General features: G+C 30.7%; 1 protein-coding gene and 1 pseudogene across 6 annotated transcripts; one reads left to right on the top strand and one right to left on the bottom strand.

Annotated features, from left to right (window-relative positions):
- The first annotated feature begins 2792 nt into the window (after window positions 1-2792).
- LOC137806808 (C2 and GRAM domain-containing protein At1g03370) lies at window positions 2793-9303 on the top strand. 6 transcript variants are annotated; one of them, XR_011080414.2, is made up of 9 exons: window positions 2793-3382; window positions 3682-4941; window positions 6011-6193; window positions 6333-6616; window positions 6725-6841; window positions 6962-7224; window positions 8246-8414; window positions 8531-8795; window positions 8936-9303. XR_011080414.2 is itself a non-coding variant. In XM_068607091.2 (9 exons), exons 1-9 carry the CDS (start codon window positions 3037-3039, stop codon window positions 9119-9121), a joined length of 3078 nt encoding a protein of 1025 aa, XP_068463192.2. In that variant the 5' UTR covers window positions 2793-3036; the 3' UTR covers window positions 9122-9303. The 6 variants fall into 6 exon arrangements, 1 of the variants encoding a protein (XP_068463192.2); XR_011080415.2 differs by having other exon boundaries at window positions 8246-8397; window positions 8526-8795; XR_011080416.2 differs by having other exon boundaries at window positions 8246-8397.
- A 9416-nt stretch (window positions 9304-18719) lies between these two features.
- On the bottom strand, window positions 18720-18825 carry LOC137808867 (small nucleolar RNA R71; annotated as a pseudogene).
- Window positions 18826-19142: the final 317 nt, after the last annotated feature.

A 19142-nucleotide genomic window follows, 5' to 3' on the forward strand; every position in this document is an offset into this window, starting at 1 on the left:
AGAATCACTGATAAATATAGGTTTTTCATACTTAATGTACCATCAAACAATTCATACATTATCCCAAATGTATGACATCAATTTGTTATAATTTTCATCATTCATATATGATACATATCATTCAATCACATAATATTTTAAAATTCATAACATTCAAAACATTTACAATGTCAAAAACAATATTTAACTTCCAAACTATCAAAATCTAATAGTTATACTTGTTGACACAACATAAAATCAAACAATTTTATCAAATAATATCACTGCAAGAGAAATTTAAACTTGGAACCACGTTCCCTCCACATTCAGATCTTTTAGCTTAGAATACTATTGAAAATTAAAGTTAGTTTCCATTACCTATAATTCCTTATTTTGATGAAATTCTACCTCAAACAGGGTAACCACTGCAAAAAAGGAACATAGAGCAAGTTTTCCAAACATTACTAAGTTTTAGTATGAGCTTAATCAAGTTGAGAGAAACAATTTTCTCAACTGACCCCACTAATATTGATGACTAAATCGACGACTAAATCACATGAAAAAAGTAAAAATGAACTTATTTTATTTGAAAATTTGATCGGATAGAAATGTACAATGACTCCTCAACTACAGTGTGACGTGATCAAATTTTGAAATAAATGAAGTATAAAAGAGAAAAAAAAAAAAAGTTGGAAAATAGGTAAGGAGTGGGGCTTTTTTTTTCTGTCTTTATATTTACGGTTTCTTACCGTTACCATTGTTTTCTATCATTATTTCAGGCACTATACAAATTAGTATTATTAACAAATTATTTAGTTATTTTTTCATCATATATTTGTGACATATATAATTAATCACTATTTCATTTACAATTTGCAATAAACTTATTTGCATTCCTAAAATTTATTATTAAATAACTTTTTTTAATAAGGTGCTTACAAAAAAACAAACTTTTTCATAAATTAATCAAATAAACTAGTAATTATTTTGTTACCCTTACAAGACATAGTGCAAAATACTTTTGATACAAGAAACTAATTAATCAATTCAAAACTAATAAACTTATAACTTACCAAACCAATTAACTTATCAACTAGAACCTAGTTTATCAATTATCGGTTAATGCTTGTTTTGTGAAGCACATTCTTAGTATTTGCAATATAATGTTAAGAAGTAATGTATATTTCTAAAATTTAAATATTTAAAATAAATATTATTTATGTATTTTAAAATGAAATATTAAAACAAGAATTTCAAATTCGGAGAAAAGAAAGTAGAAGAATATTATATAAGAACTAAAACTAAATTAAAGTTAGAACTGAGAACCTGTTTTGAAATTCCGACAGGTCATAAATTAGTTAAGACATTAATTCAAGGTTGGATAAAATTGTCTTAATAAAATAATATATAAAATACTGTTAAAAATATAACATCATACCTTAATAATACTGAAAATTAAAAATAGCATATATTATAAATTTATAATTCAAAATAAACATAAGCACACAATAATATTTAATTTTAAGTTTCAATAATACATAATAATGTTATTTAAAAATAAAAACTTTTTCTGAAATAAAAATAAAAACACTTTACATTTATTATATTTTTAAGGAAAAAAAATATTAAGATAACATTATATTAACAAAATATATTTTTTTTTCTCTTTTTTTCCTGTTGACGCACTAAGAATATATTTTTTATTGAATTTTTCGATTTTTGGCGGGTTTACAAACAAGAATAAAACTTCTCCATTTTAAAAAATGAAAATATATTTAAGATTCTTTCAAGTGACATTAGATTGATTTAACATAAAAAAATGGAACTGTATATAATGTTTATGGAAAATGTAAAGTGTTTTTTCCATTGACTTTTTAAAATGTTGTTATATGAAAATAAAGTTTTGTTAGATATTATATAACAAGTATATATTTTTTTTTACGTTTGGCTTAATGTTTAATGAAATTCCCTTTCAATATAAGTGAATTTATGTTTTAGATTCAAAAGATCATAATGATTGATGTTTTGATTTCTGCAATAAAACATTGAAAGATTGTTTGAAGAAAATAAAGTATTGACAGATGTATTTCAATTTTATGATTTAATAAGTACCATTGTCTTGAAATATTGAATAATATATTTATTAAAATAAAAAAGAAAGTAAAGATATCCAAGTAAAGTTATTTCATAATAAATATGATTATTTTGAAACAGTAATGTAATAAAACAGTTAACGACAGCTTGTGTGTGATTCCTTTGAAAATGTCGTTCTGATAAAAAGGGTAAGAAAAGGGCCTCAATTTCATAACCATGAGATTGTGATGAAATTTGTTTTGGCAAAAAGGTAAAGAAAAGAGTGGTAGTGTCTTTGTTGAGCGTATATTAAGAGGATATGGAAGAAGAAAAAAAAAATTGAAATGTTGGGACATAACATAGTAGGGTTGATGATTGCAAGGTCAAAGAAATAGCATCTGTATAAAATGGGAAAGCAAGAAAAACACAGGAAAAGGGAAAGGGAGAGACTCAACCCACCATTCCGCGTCTCCCTCCTTTTCTAATTTTGATATTCAAATTTTCCATTCATTTCTCACCCTTCAATTCGTTTGTGTCTTTTTAGGGTTTCTCTCTCGCATCACCCGCTCTTAAAATTCACCTCATTTTTTCCATTTACATTTTTTTCTTGCCATGCTGACGGGTGATGGCCCAGACTTTCTGCACTTATTTTCATTTTCCCAAACCATCAGTGATGAGTCTGTCGCGAAAAGATTGAATTGGGTTGAATTCTGAATTGTCTTTTTTTTTTTTTTTTTTTTCTGGCAGAATCAATATTATTATACATGTTTCTGTCAGATTGTTGGGTTGATTTTTCCCCTGGTCATGCGTTTTATCAATTCAGTTCTGGGTTTGGCCAATCCAATCTGTTGTTATTGGGGCTTGATTATAAATAATCTTTTTCCTTCTGCATGCACTGCATTTCCCTTTTGAAAGGTTTTTTTTGCGGTCTGCTGAAGGAAAACGTTGACTTTCTTGCCTTAAGATTGTGGGTATAATTAGAAAATGAAGCTTGTGGTTCGTGTGATTGAGGCAAAAAACTTGGCATTGACGGATACCAATGGGTTGAGTGATCTGTACGTGCGGATACAGTTGGGGAAACAAAAGTTCAAGACCAAAGTGATGAAAAGTTTGAATCCAATGTGGGATGAACAATTTACTTTTTGGGTCGACGACCTTAAAGATTCGCTTGTTGTCTCTGTGATGGATGAGGACAAGTTCTTTAATTATGACTATGTGGGACGGCTTAAGGTGCCTATCGCACTTGTTTTTGAAGAGGACATTAAATCCCTTGGCTCTGCTTGGTATTCTTTGAAATCCAAAAACAAGAAGTGCAAGAACAAGCAATTTGGTATATTGTACTGTTCAACTGAACTCCCCTCAACCTTATCCAATTGTTTAGGGCATTTTTTTTACATCCCCCACCCTTCTCCGTTTGCTTGGTTGTTTGTTTATTATGTGAAATTCATGATTTCCTCCTGTTGTTATATCGCTTTCATGCTAATGTAGACTACTGATCACGGAATGTAAATGGCATTTTGTTGAGTTTGAAGGGTCCTCTGCATCAAGTCCTTTTGGAAAATTTTGTGCTCGCATGAGGATCATGTTATTGAACTTAAATTGTGACAATTGCTTTCATTTTCTGGACAGGTGAGATTCATTTAAGTATATTCATTTCCCAAAGTAATGGATCTGGGGAGTCAAATGACATCGGTGATCAGTTAGTACCTCCAAGAAAATGTCCTGATGCAATTACTAATTCTCCTTCGATGTCTTCTGTCAGCTTTTCAAACTTGTCTTCTCCTGTAAGGGAAGACACTGCATCTTCCAGTTCTAAGGAGGAGAAATCTTGTATGCATCAAAAATCATTTGCTGGCCGAATTGCTCAAATTTTTAACAAAGGCACTGATGTAGCTTCAATGTCACCCAGCAGAAGTATTGACTCAGACCAATCTGAAACATGCAAAGTTGAAGTTGGTGAGATCAAGATTGAGGAGGACCAGGCCCCCCCTATTATTGAGACTTTCGAAGAAACTATGAAAAAAATACAGTCTGCAGAGCAAGGAAGTGAAATTCCAAGCAATTTATCAGGAGGAGTTCTTATTGATCAATTATACATAGTTGCACCACGAGACTTGAATGCATTGCTATTTTCACCTGATTCTAATTTTCCCAAGGCACTGGCTGATCTACAGGGTACTACAGAACTGCAAGTTGGTCCTTGGAAGTTAGAGAATGGTGTGGAGACCTCAAAAAGGTCGCTTAGTTACCTCAAGGCACCCACTAAATTAATCAAGGCAGTCAAAGGCTATGAGGACCAGACATATTTAAAGGCTGATGGGAAGAACTTTGCTGTTTTCGCCTGTGTCAGCACTCCAGATGTTATGTACGGCAGCACCTTCAAGGTAGAACTACTCTATGTGATCACACCTGGACCAGAGTTGCCATCAGGGGAACAGTGTTCACGTCTGGTGATATCTTGGCGAATGATTTTTGTACAGAGCACCATGATGAAAGGAATGATAGAAAGCGGAGCTCGGCAAGGTATGAGGGAAAGCTTTGATCAATATGCTATTTTGTTATGTCAGACTGTAAAAGCTGTTGTCTCAAAGGACCTTGGTTCTAGTAAGGAACAAGCTTTGGCAACATTACGACCAGAGCCTCAGTCAGACTGGAGGCTGGCAATGCAGTATTTAGCTAACTTCAAAGTCTTCTTAACATTCTTAATGGTCATGTCCGTGTTTGTGCATATGTGGCTGGCATCTCCTAGTGGAATTCAAGGGCTTGAATTTTTTTGGCTCGACCTACCAGATTCTATTGGGGAATTAGTTGTATGTGTTATCTTGGTTCTTCAAGGTGAAAAAGTAGTGGGTCTAATCTCACGCTTCATGCAAGCCAGAGCACGAAAGGGTAATCCCTTTATTGCCTTAATTTTTTTTATGATCCTTTAACTTGAGAATTTGCTTGATTTTAAACACCCATCAGATTGCCTTAAGAGAGAAAAACAAAATTCGAAGGTGGGAAACAGCAGATCCTCCTAAGAAAAACCAGCAAAAAAAGGCAAGCCGAATTGCAGCAAAGAGTAATTTATATTTAGCTCAGAAGAAATTTCTCAATCCTATGCGGCGTTTTGACAAAACCGTAAACTGAAATGTATTGGGGGACTTTTACTCCAATAATAAATTACTGGATAAAATAGCGAAATTAATACTCTCAGATCAAATAAATAAATAAGTGATACGTAAAAATTGAAAGCCTTGTACTTATTATTGAGAACGAGCTTACTTACCAGAAAGAGTTAAACCTAAAGGTGAAGAATGTATTTCATGTTTTGCTCAGACACTGCTCTGGATTCTCTCAAGTAAAGAGTTAAACCTAAAACGAATGTTGTTTATTTACATTAAATAAAAATATGACTTCAAATTTCAAAGAAATGAAAATCAAAGAAAAATATTTTGTAAGTACCAAATGCAAAATTCTCTCATTTTACATGGTAATTTTACTTTGAGTATAGAATAAATCATGTTAGATGAGGAGTACTCTGACAATGTTCGTTATTGCATCTAATGATGAATAATTCATATCAATACCAAGGCTAAACAAAGCAATGATTGCTGAATTTTATAGGATGAAAAACAGTGATTTGTTTTACAAGGATAACAATTGAAACACTCACTTTATAGGTATTAAAAACATTTTTCAGCTTTTTTTTATCATTAAACTTGTATCTTTTTTTCTTTGTAGGGAGGAAACAGTAAGAACTTGACAAATGCTAATGTAGTATGGACATTTCATTCAATTACGTTTTATTTGAATTAATTGATTATGCTTTTTCTCTGACACCTGACATGTTTATTTTTTTCATGGGTTGGCCAGGAATTTCTTCTCCCTTCTTTCTTAATTATCTAGCCCTTGTTTACATTATTTGCTGTTTATATGCCTTTCCTGATATGGCTTTTTTGGGGTATTACATTATTAGGTAGTGATCATGGAATTAAAGCACAAGGAGAAGGATGGATGCTAACTGTGGCCATAATAGAAGGAAGCAATTTAGCTACTCTTGATTCTAAGACTTTTTGTGATCCATATGTGGTGTTTACTTGCAATGGAAAAACAAGAACCAGCTCAGTCAAGTTCAAGAAATCTAATCCTTTATGGAATGGTAAATATATTTGAAACCTGATACTTTATCATCAATGTGCACCTCCAGTGATCTAACAAACGAGTCTAGTTTTCTTCTACATGTGATCTAGGTTAGATGATAAAGTATTCTTTGTTAATAAAATTGCCTGTCTTTGCAGAAATATTTGAATTTGATGCAATGGATGATCCTCCTTCTGTGCTGGATGTGGATGTTTATGATTTTGATGGACCCTTTGATGACGTTACAGCTCTAGGACATGTTGAAATCAATTTTCTTAAAACAAACATCTCAGATCTTGCTGATATATGGGTTTCCCTTGAAGGGAAGTGGGCTCAGGCAAGTCAGTCTAAGTTGCACTTAAGAATTTTCCTGAACAACACTAGACGTGGGGATGTTGTAAAACACTATATAAGTAAAATGGAGAAAGAGGTGGGGAAGAAGGTAAGGATCCATCTATGTTGTCAGGCATTTTTTTTATTATTAATTATTTTGTACTTCTGTTTTATCACCCTTTTCTACCTTTTTCTTTTCCTATTTACAAAATTGTAGATTAATTTGCGGTCTCCTCAAACAAATTCAGCCTTTCAGAAACTCTTTGGGCTTCCACCTGAGGAATTTCTCATCAATGACTTCACTTGTCATTTAAAAAGAAAAATGCCCCTGCAGGTGTGGTTGGTTTGTAATGTAGTGTTGAAAGACATTGTAAATTCTATTTTTATTTTAACGGGCTCATGTTTTCTTTCGTATTATCTCATTAAGTTGTTGTCAATTGTTTGTTTTCTTCAGGGTAGACTGTTTGTTTCAGCAAGAATAATTGGTTTCCATGCAAATTTGTTTGGACACAAGACAAAATTCTTCTTGCTCTGGGAGGACATTGAAGATATTCAGATTATTCCTCCTACATTTTCATCAATGGGAAGTCCGATAATTGTCGTAACTCTTTGGCCTGGAAGAGGTGTTGATGCAAGGCATGGTGCAAAAACACAAGATGAAGATGGCAGACTGAAGTTCCGCTTCCAATCCTTTGTGTCTTTCAATGTTGCAAACAGGTAGACTGGGGACATTTTATGTTATTGTACAAGCTTGCTTCTTCTATTTGCTTATCTGCAACAGCAAACTATAATTTTTGTCTGCTCTCTGTTTTAGCAACCCTGGTTACTTTTAGTATAACGACACCAGTATCATTTTGAGTTTAAGCCTTGAGGTTGTTTTTGTTGGAATAATGTATATCACATGATAAAATTCATTTAGTGCTCATGAAAATTAGTATTTAGGAAGCTAGGCTGAATCAATGTTAACCTAGGAAATAGTGTCTGTCTACTAACACTGTTAAGAGCCTATATGTATGAATGCTATGTGTATATGTATATAAACTCTAGAATAAGAAAGCATTCTCATTCTAAATTTTCTCTTAAAACATTTGGTTCTGTTTGTCGTCGCTCCCCCTCTAAATTAAACAATTATGATGGTGAATTAATGTTAGACATTAAAAAAATGTCCATATCAACAATTCCATTGCAACTCATTTTATCAATTCCTATCCCGATGCTCTGAAGAAAACCATTAACTTCTATTATATTTTCCTTTGTTGTAAATTGCATTTCCCTACATTAGTTGGTAACTAAATTGATATTCCAATATAACTTCATGGAACTAGAAAAATAAAGTGCGAAAGTGTTTTTCTTAATGTGCTTAGGTGTCTGCAATTCTTTGTTTAACCAGTCATACAATATCAAGTTGCCAATGGACGATGAAGAAAAACTATGCTAATTTGTGTTTTTTGTTTCATGTTGATCAAGATATGGTTCCATAGTTATTTTTTGTATGAAATATCTGATAATGTTATCTTCCAATTGTGTTTGATTATATTATTTTACACTAATGTAGTTGTTTTCCAACTAGCCACTAGTTTTTGACCACCTGAAAAAATGCCCTTGTTTTTGGAGGCTTTGTCATCCAACTTGTCAATAGATGATTTCAAGAAATTATCTGTGAAATTAATGGTGACAAACTACATTATTAAAGATATCCTATTTTACAACTCTAAAAACTATTCTGGTGCTGGTATAGGACTATCATGGCTCTCTGGAAGGCCAGATCCTTGAGTCCTGAGCAGAAGGTTCAGTTAGTTGAAGAAGACTCTGAAACTAAAAGCCTTAGAAGTGATGAGAGTGGGTCATTCATCGGTCTTGGTGATGTCAGCATGTCTGAGGTTCATTCTGGTGCACTTTCTGTTCCTGTAATCTCTCTCTCCTCCCGTCAAAAAATTATTGGTTCATTATTGATTTTTTTGTACAACTTGACCAATGCTCGTGTTTCATTATAGTTTCTTATCTTTGAATTAATTTAGGCCAGTTTCTTGATGGAGCTATTTAGTGGGGGTGAGTTGGATCGTATGTTCATGGAAAAATCTGGCTGTGTTAATTATTCTTATACCCCTTGGGTATCTGAGAACAGTGGTGTATATGAGAGGGCAGTGTATTATAAGTTTGAGAAGCGTATTTCACGTTATAGAGTTGAAGTAACGAGCACTCAGCAAAAATCTATTTTAGAAGGAAAGGGTTGGCTATTGCAAGAGGTTATGAACTTCCATGGAGTTCCCCTTGGTGATTTTTTCAATGTAAGCAAGCCAAATTTAGCTTGTTCCTCAACTTTCTATGATGTATTTGTTATATCTTTGTTTTCTAGGCTTACCTTTTTGTCGTCTTACTGCTTCTGTCTTTTTACCGTTGCCTTATATCTTCTAACAATGCTCTACAGTTGCACATTCGCTATCAAATTGAGGATTTGACCCCAAAGGCATGTAAAGTACAGGTATTGTTTGGAACGGAATGGCTGAAAAGTACAAAACATCAGAAGAGGATTACAAAGAACATCCTAAAAAATCTGCAAGAACGTTTAAAGCTGACATTCAGTCTAGTTGAGAAGGAGTTTTTGGCTAAATAACGAATGAATCATCATAAACCTTTTACAATTAGGAAAGGTAACGGATGTTCTCACAACACCATTACAATATAGATTCTTGTAGATATGATACTGGGCTATCCTTAACATTTCGTCAAAGAAAATATAGTTCTCAAATTCTACGACTTTTTTAGAATAATACTCTTGAATATCATTCAACAAAATTTCGGATTGCCTAGTGTTTCACCAATTAATAAACCAAACTTTCAGACTACACACTCCTTTCAGAACAAATATTTCTCAATTCTTCAGCTCGAACTGGGATATATGATGGCTTCACAGTATAAGGTCCATATCATTTGTTTCAATGGGTATAAAATCACAGATAATGATGCTGATTTGCTACCAAAATTTGTTCTTCCTACCAGACTACTGTTTGGAGATATTACTAACTGGTTTGTTGTAAATGGCTAATTAGACTCTGCGAAAAACACTCAGATTTCATCAGCAGTTGCTAGCAGTTCAAAATTTGGTTTGTTGTGTAATGGTTACAGTCCTTTGCTTCCAAAGTATATGTGACAAAATAATAACTAGGTGATTGTGAGAGATGTTTTGAATGCTGTAAACAATTCGCTGCTCGAGTATATATCTCTCACTTTCCCTAGTAAACTTTTTTTCAAAAGCACGTTGCAACTATGGCGTAGGCCTACCACTTGGAAATTGTCAGAATAAGTATGCTTTACACTACGATAATCGAATTGGTGCATCTGTATATACTTCTGTCTTGCGAAAATTTTCTTACTTGAAGAACCAAATTTTACTTGTAAAAAACATAATAAAGACAGACTAGTAAGCATCCACAATCAGTCTCAAACTTGGCAACAGTAACACCATAGTCATGAAAGAGTTTCTAACTTTCTATTAGTGCTCCATTTAACAAAATCATTTACTACATGGTTCATGAATTTAAACCCAATTACGAATGGGTGTTTCTCTTCACCTCATCAAAGTTCTTCATGCACCCGGGGTGTTTGGAAAGATTCCAGAAATACTAATCCATAAGTTATTTTAAAAAGGGATAAAATTTTCTTTTCAGATATTGATGGGGTGCAGAAAGAAACACTCATAACGAATTTACAAATGAACAAGAATTTGTGAATAATTGGAGTACTCAGTTATATAGGATAGGATGAGGATTAAATTGAGGAAATACCTTTTAATTGTCAGATTCAATATACTTCACTTAAAAAAGGTTTGAATTCATGCCCTTGCTTGCATTGCTGAATTCTTTTTGTCTCATTTTTTTGAATTTTTTACAAGAATAGTGCAATTTTGCACCAAATTTATTAAAATGGTCAAATTTGAAAAAAAATATGAAAATGGATTAGTCATGCTTGAGTAGCATTTCATTCTTAAAAAGCTTTTAACCCCGAACATAACTTCAATTTATAAAAGAATACACCATGACTTTGATTCGATAAAGAAGACTAAGGAAGTCGTGAGCACGACTAGGTTTAACACTAAACACTAAAAAAAAATCAGTATTATATACGGATTTTTACACATGGATCTGAGTTCGTAGGTAAATTCAGCATTACCTACGGATATTACTTACGGATATTACCTACGAACAACATTACCTACGGACATTACCCACAGATTCTGAATCCGTAGGTAAAATCAGCATTACCTACCAACTATTACCCACAAATTCTGAATCCGTAGGTAAATTCAACATTACCTACGGATCTTATTACCTACCAACTTTTATCTATGAATCTCTATTACCTACCAACTATTACTCACGAATCTCTATTAGCTACGAACTATCACCCACTGATCTCTATTACCTACCAACTATTATCATAATAATTATATATATAATATTAAAAATATTAATATAATATAAAAAATCGTAATTCATATTCATAAATAATAATAATCATAACTAATTTATACATATTATTAATATTAATATAATAATTTAAATAATATAATTAGTATTATATTAAAAATATAAATAATATTAATAATAATAATATTAATGATATTAGTAATATAACAAAATTAATAATATCAGTAATAATAACATTAATAATATAAATAATATTAATAAAAATATATATAAAATTAACATTATTTATAATATTAATAATATTAATAATATTAACACTATTTATAATATTTAATAATATTAATAAATATTTAATAATATTAATAAATATTTAATAATATTAATAAATATTTAATAATATTAATAAATATTTAATAATATTAATAAATATTTAATAATATTAATAAATATTTAATAATATTAATAAATATTTAATAATATTAATAAATATTAATAAATATTTAAAATATTAATCATATTAAATGATATTAATAATATTAATAATATTTAATAATATTAATAATATTTAATAATATTAATAATATTTAATAATATTAATAATATTTAATAATATTAATAATATTTAATAATATTAATAATACTTAATAATATTAATAATATTAATAATACTTAATAATATTAATAATATTAATAATACTTAATAATATTAATAATACTTAATAATATTAATAATATTTAATAATAATATTAATAATATTTAATAATATTAATAATATTTAATAATATTAATAATATTTAATAATATTAATAATACTTAATAATATTAATAATATTTAATAATATTTAATAATATTTATAATATTATTAATATTAATAATATTTAATATTTATTAATATTAATAATATTAAAAATATTTATTAATATTAATAATATTAAAAATATTTAATAATATTAATAATATTACTAATATTTAATAATATTACTAATATTTAATAATATTACTAATATTTAATAATATTACTAATATTTAATAATATTACTAATATTTAATAATATTACTAATATTTAATAATATTACTAATATTTAATAATATTACTAATATTTAGTAATATTACTAATATTTAATAATATTACTAATATTTAGTAATATTAATAATATTTAAAAATATTTAGTAATATTAATAATATTTAATAATATTAATAATATTTAATAATATTAATAATATTAATAATATTAATAATATTTAGTAATATTAATAATATTAATAATATTTAATAATATTAATAATATTTAATAATATTAATAATATTTAATAATATTAATAATATTTAATAATATTAATAATATTGAATTATATTAATAATATTTAATAATATTAGTAATATTGAATAATATTTAATAATCTTTATAATATTTAATAATATTAATAATATTTGATAATATTAATAATATTTAATAATATTAATAATATTAATAATAATGATGATATTAAATATATGAAGAATGTTATTAATTTTTATTTTATTAATTATATTAATATTGATAATCATACTCATAAATATAATAATAATCATAACATGACCACAAAATTTGATTAGTGTAATGGTTAAAACTTCTATGGACCTTTCTCAAAAGACGTGACTTCGAGTCTCATCTGCTGTAGTTTAGTTTTAACATTAATTATAATTGTCATAGCATATATAATAATAATCATAAAAATTGGCAAAAAATAATATTTATAAATAATAAAAAAAATTCAAATAATAATTAAAATTTTAAAAATAAAGTATATGGAAGTCCGTGGGTATTACATACAGATTTTTTTCCGTAGGTAATGTTGATTTACCTACGGATTTTATCCGTAGATAAATTGGATTTTTCTTGTAGTGAATTAATGTTGTTAAGTTCTTTTTGTAAAGTTGTTAATTTTAGTGTAAAAGTAATACTCAATAGTCGTCATACCTCTTACAACTTTAATTCAATTTGAATAAAGTCCAATCTCATCAAAGGGAGGATAGAGTGAACTATATGGCTTGAGGCACAGATAAAATATCCAATTTATGACTGTGTTGGTGTTGAACCAAAGGTTCGGGGTTTGTCTAATTGATCGTCAAAATGAACTTGAGGCGTAGACACAAGCTTTATGAGAACTAGATAAAAAATTTATTATCTGAAAAAAAAATCATAAAAAAACCAACGCACTAAGGAAATAACATGGTCTTTTATATAGAAAACCAAGAGCATCTTAAGCCAAAAAAAAAAAACACATAAATTTAGATGGTCTAAGTGAAACATACTAGACGGTCTAAGTGAACCTGAGGCTAGATGTGTTAGAATATATGACCTTAAACGAGAGGGGGCTGAATTGTTTAAGAGAGGTTTTTGAAAACTTTTTCAGATTTAACAAAATTCTTTGTGTGAATCCAGAACAGGAATCAAGTTTGCCAAGAATTTAAGCAATAAAACAACAAAGCAACAGAAAAACAATCGGTTTTTTATATCAGCAAAGCCTAAAACAGGATGTAAATGAGTTCAGAGTAAGAGAGAGAGATACACCAACAGTTTATACTGGTTCACTCTTAAACCAAGAGCTACATGCAGTCCTTAGAATACTACTAGGTAATCCACTAAGAAATCAAACCAGATTACAAAACAAAAACCACCAAAGTAGTGACCTTGAGCCCTTCAAGAAACACACTACCTTTGGCAAAACATACCAAGAGTATTGATCTTGACCACCTAAAGAACAAACAACACTCCTTGGCAACACAACACCATAAATACAGTAGGTTTAAAAAGGATTACTCTTGTTCACAGTACAAAATGAAATCAATATAATTGCAATCCCATTCCACTCTCTTTTAAAAACCCAAAGCTTGATGTGAATGTTCAAATCTTAGAATCAACCTTGTCACAACTAAAAAACACAAACTGTTTCTCTTGCATGTTTGAAAACATAAACAAACCATTTATATTTTCCAAAGATTGGTCAAAACATTTAATGAAGGAATGTATTCAGTTGAAAAACATTTAAAGCAGATTCAACATTCAAAACTGAATTCTGTTAGGATTTTCAAAGAAACAATCGGTTAAAACCACGAAACAACTGATTGTTTGACTTGACAGTTAAGTCAACCATACTAAAACAATTTTCAACCTTTTAAAAACTCATAAGAGTAAACCAACCAGTTGATTCGACAAAACAACAGGTTGTTTTTCACTTAGTTGGAAAACACTTTATTTCAAAAAGGTTTTAAATCACATCAGTTTTAGATTCAACAAAAGAGTGGATCACATTCTATTATATCCAGATCCCACCCAGAAACAACAACAACACCAGCCTTTTGATCAAACATCTTGGATTTGGATTCTTCAAAGCACTTGATCACTCTTTGATGGATTTGTGTCTCCTTTCTTGCTGTTTTTGTTGATGAATGCGGAAGCTCCATGGATTGATGGTGGAACAAGGTTCTCCTAAGAGTTGTGATAGCCTTGGAAGTGCATGACAAGTAGGAAGAGTAGGAGTGGTTCGGCCAACTCCCTTTGTAGGTGAAGGTTTGAAGATTAAAAGCCTATTCCTAAGAGAGTTTAGGCAAGGAGTGAGAATGGCACAATTTTGGCAGCATTTCACTATTCAATTAATCTTCAATTTACATGACCCAAACTCCTCTATATATAGCAAGAGTGGGCTGAAAATGAAAAGAGAATTGGAGGGAAATTCAAATGTTGGCACATGGGAAGGTGACTCCTAATTTCAGCACATGTGAGGTAGGTTCTAGAATTCTTCCATGTGATAGGAGTTCTAGAACCTTACGCTCCACTTAGGCTAAATGTGGGTTGGACCTAAGTTTAATTAGGAATAGGAAACTCTAATTAAACTTAGGTTAGCATTTTAGATACCACTTTGCATGTTTCAACAAAAATACAAAAGAATTAAACTATGCTACTTTTGACAAAAAATGTAAAAACTATTCTACACTAGAGTTTATGACATGTAGAATGTGTCCTCTTGACCCCTCTTTGACCATAACTCTAGTGATTGCCTTAATTTGATATTTTGGTGGCCTTTGAAAGGATTGGTGTCAGGGCCTCTTCCATCACTCTTGATCAACAATCTCCCCCTATTTGATGAAGACAAATTCCTGGTTGCTTGTGTTGATCTTGATTGAATCTGAAACAACACCTGCAAAACAAAAAGCTATGCAATCCAAAGCATCTCTTATAGTAGGTTATGATCATATATCAACTAGTTTTCTGCATAAATCAAAAAGTAGAAAAACCAGCCTAAACTAACCACAAAACAGCTCCATACAAACCAATAATGCAGTAGAAACTTAAAACAGAGATATAGCAGAGTTATAACAGTTTGTAGGACAACACAAAAACCATATTCTCCCCCTATTTGTCTTCACAAATAGACTTTAGGAAGAGATAAAAACAAAATATTCCAAAATAGAGCAATACAAACATAGAAAGAACAATAAAGACTTGTCTTCCAAGCTTCACAATCGGTTGTTTCGTGATATCAACCGATTGTTTTTCTTCAATCTTCTCTCCCATATTGCAACTCAAACAAATGATTCTGAACAACTTCAATTTGTTCATCAAGGGTCTGAAAACGTGTATTCATGCTTTGAAATCTATTGTCAAAGTTCTGAAAATTTGTAACACAAAGATCATGAAGATTCCTTTGGTTTTCAGCAAAGCCTTCTAGCTTATTCACCATGTAGCTCTCAAAGGAAGACATTGAAGGAGTCCTATTTCCTTGATGTCCAACACTTGTTCCAACACCAAAGTTAGTAACAGGTTGTTCTTCATCTGGAACATCCATATCAACACCTTCAACAGCTTCTTGATCTTCTTCGCCATGTTCAGCATGAAAGCCACTTGAGGAACCACCATGTTCACCATCCTTACTTACCCATCTTCCATTGATCTTGGTAAAGCCCATCTTGCTTAGTGATCCATTGTTCACTTCAAATGTTGATTTCACCAACTCAAATGTTTCATCCTCAAGATTCACTTCAAAACAGTTTAAGAATTTAGAAATCAAGTTAGCATAAGGATAATGATAATCACTTAACCTCGTAGATTTTTGCATGTGTTCCTTGATGATATGGATCCAATTAATCTTGATTTTGCTCATTATGCAGTATATGTAGACAAGATCTTCCTCACTTAGAACAAAATGGTTGCTCCCTCTTGGTGTTAGAATCCAAGTGACATTAAGAGCCAACAATCTTTCATTCAATTTTAACCCTCCAACCGAACAAGTTCTTACTTGTGCATGAGGATTCTTCAAACAGCTTTTGTAATATTGAATTTTGTTGAAGTCTTCCACCACACCAATGTTTCCTTTGTTGATTCTCAAGCCAGTATACTTTAGGACAGTCACAACAGCCCACACTTCATGAGTGATCTCTATATCCACACCTTTGACATGAGAAACAAGATTGTTACCTTCAAACTTTAAGTTGGTGTAGAAAACCCAAATGAGGTATGGATAGATGTTCCCTTTCATCTCCAAGAACCTCTTCAGTAGTTGTTCTTTGAGAAGTCTTCTCACATCGTCCAGCTTTTGACTCTTCAACCAGCTAAAAGAGACAACTTTTGGATTGTTTATCACTTTTCTTCTTGTTTCAAAGCGATATTTCTCAATCAATTCATTGTCTCCTGAAAACCAGCCCTCAAGACATCCTCCCGATCTTACAACTCTAGTTTTAATCCTTTTTTATGATGGAGGAGTGGAATTCATGAAACCAGAATGTAAGAAATAAATAAATAAAAAAACAGAGGAAGATATGAGATTGATAAGTGCCAATGTGTAGTTTTTATGATTGAGAAAATTGAACACTTTGGAACTTAATTGTTGCTTAATGTAAGAAAATTACCCTAATTTGAGAATTATTGAATCCAATTATATATTTTGAACCAAGAAACAAATGAAGAAATTTAATCTCAATTTTTGTGTAAATTGCAGATGAATATGAAGCATTGAAAGAAAGAAAGCAAAAACTTAATTGGATCACAAGAAGATTTAGCTAAAGTTAGAGAATTGCTAGCTCAAGCTAAAACTGTCCAGAGTTGATTAAAGGTGCAGTACTAATCTAGCTCAGGCTAGAATTACTAGCTCAAGCTAAAAATGCACCGAAAGATCTAGCTTAAGCTAAATTGGCTAGCTTGAGCTAAAGTTCAATATATAAATTTTGAAACACAACTCAAAAGGAGGCGGTGGAAAAAGATTGGATTTTTATAGAGAGAGATTAGTGAGAGAAGAAGAAGGAGAACTCTGTTCTTAGGAGAAGAACTTGCTCAGATAAGCCCTTCTTATCCAATCCAGATCAAGAATGAAGATTGAAGGAGCTGTCATGAGTGGCTAAGTGCTTTCTAACTTGGGATTGAATGTAATTTACTTTGATCAAATGTATTATTGGTGATATATATATATATATATATATATATAATATTCTCTTTTCTACTCATTCTAGGTATTTTCGTTTCATGCTTATTGCTTGATTCTATCTGATCAATGGAGTCTTGATTTTGATCCTTAAATTTAACTAGAAAGTACCTTTAAGGATCTGAAATAGACAAAAATACCTGATAACTTGTAATGCTAGGAATAGATTTCAGGTTATTGATTGCATCATAATTTTGTTCCTAAAGCTGGATGATTTGTTATATATCTAAGGAATCAGGGTTTGAGAAATTATCTTATGAATTTCATCTGTGAGGAATCAAGATGAATGACTTTAAATTAAGCATCAAGAATAAGTAGTTTTGAGTATTATATATTGTATTATTAAAAAATACACATGATTGAGATAAACGCAATTCAATCCCAAGTATGTTTCTCTATATTTGATAAGTTAGTTTTGTTTTTGGTTGAATCAAACCCTAAATCTTTGAGTTACTTGTGAAATCTTTAATTTGTTTATGAAAAAGTTCTCAAAATTATTTTGTATACTTAATGAGTTTTATAATAGAACATCTTAATTAGAATTTTTCTCTGTGGGTTCAACATTCATACTTTAAAGAGTACTATATTACAGTTGATTCGGTATACTTGCCGAGAAAAATCAACAAATTTTTGGCGCCGTTGCCGGGGAACAATTTCTTATAAGAATTTCTGAAGTATAAGTTATTAAGTATTGTGAATAGACATTTTTTTAGGTATTATTCTTTTATTCTGTGTTAATCCTAGCTTGAGTTGTCTTACTTACATGCTATTAAGAGGACAGGTTCCTAAAGATCAATTGGAATTTGATCCAGAAATTGAGAAGACACCTAGAAAAAATCAAAGCAAGAATAGAGAAGAAAAGAAGAAGCAAGGACAAACAAAAGGAGAATCTTCCAACACTCTCAACTCACACAATCAAACAGAGTTCCAAATGGCTGAAAATACACAAAATCCACCTAGAAGGACATTGGGAGACTATGCTATGCAACACGGACCGAGGCATTTTTCCAGCATAGCCATACCTCCTGCCACCAAATCATTAGAAATGAAGCCAACTTTTCTTAGCTTAATCAGCACTCATCAATTCACTGAAATGGATCAGGAAGACCCTTATACTCATCTATCCACATTCTATGAGTTGGTTGGGACCATGGGCTTTGAGGAAAATGATATTGAATCTGTTTATTTGCGTCTATTTCCTTTCTCACTTGCAAGCAAAGCAAAAGAATGGTTAAAGTCGCATTCAAACCAGATTCTAAGTAGTTGGAATGATGTAGAAGAGAAATTCCTACATAGATTCTTCCCACTCTCTCGATATATCAAGGCTAAGTCTGATATCTCCACATTCAGGCAAGGGCCAGATGAACCTTTTTGTGAAGCTTGGGAACGTTTTAAAGTGATGTTAAGAAGGTGTCCTAATCATGGCTTTGAGGATATTGCTCAATTGAACATATTCCACAATGGTTTGAGACTTGATACATGTTGGGTTCAATAATGTCAAAGTTCAAGAGGAGGGTGAATTGAGTTTTTAAAAACTTTCGCACAAATTTGATCTTTGTGCTTAACAGAGGAAAATAATCTATTTATTTAGCAATGAACAAATTTATTTTTATTTTGCTTAGTGTGTTAAGACAATTATACAGTTGTGAGATTCTGTGATATTAAGCAAGTTGATCAGCTAGCAAATGTTCACATTAATTTCTATGGAATAAAATGAAACAGCAGAATCAGTACAATACAATTCT

The sequence above is a fragment of the Phaseolus vulgaris genome, chromosome 3 (assembly GCF_051622355.1).
Source record: "Phaseolus vulgaris cultivar YP4 chromosome 3, ASM5162235v1, whole genome shotgun sequence".
Classification (NCBI taxonomy): Eukaryota; Viridiplantae; Streptophyta; class Magnoliopsida; order Fabales; family Fabaceae; genus Phaseolus; species Phaseolus vulgaris.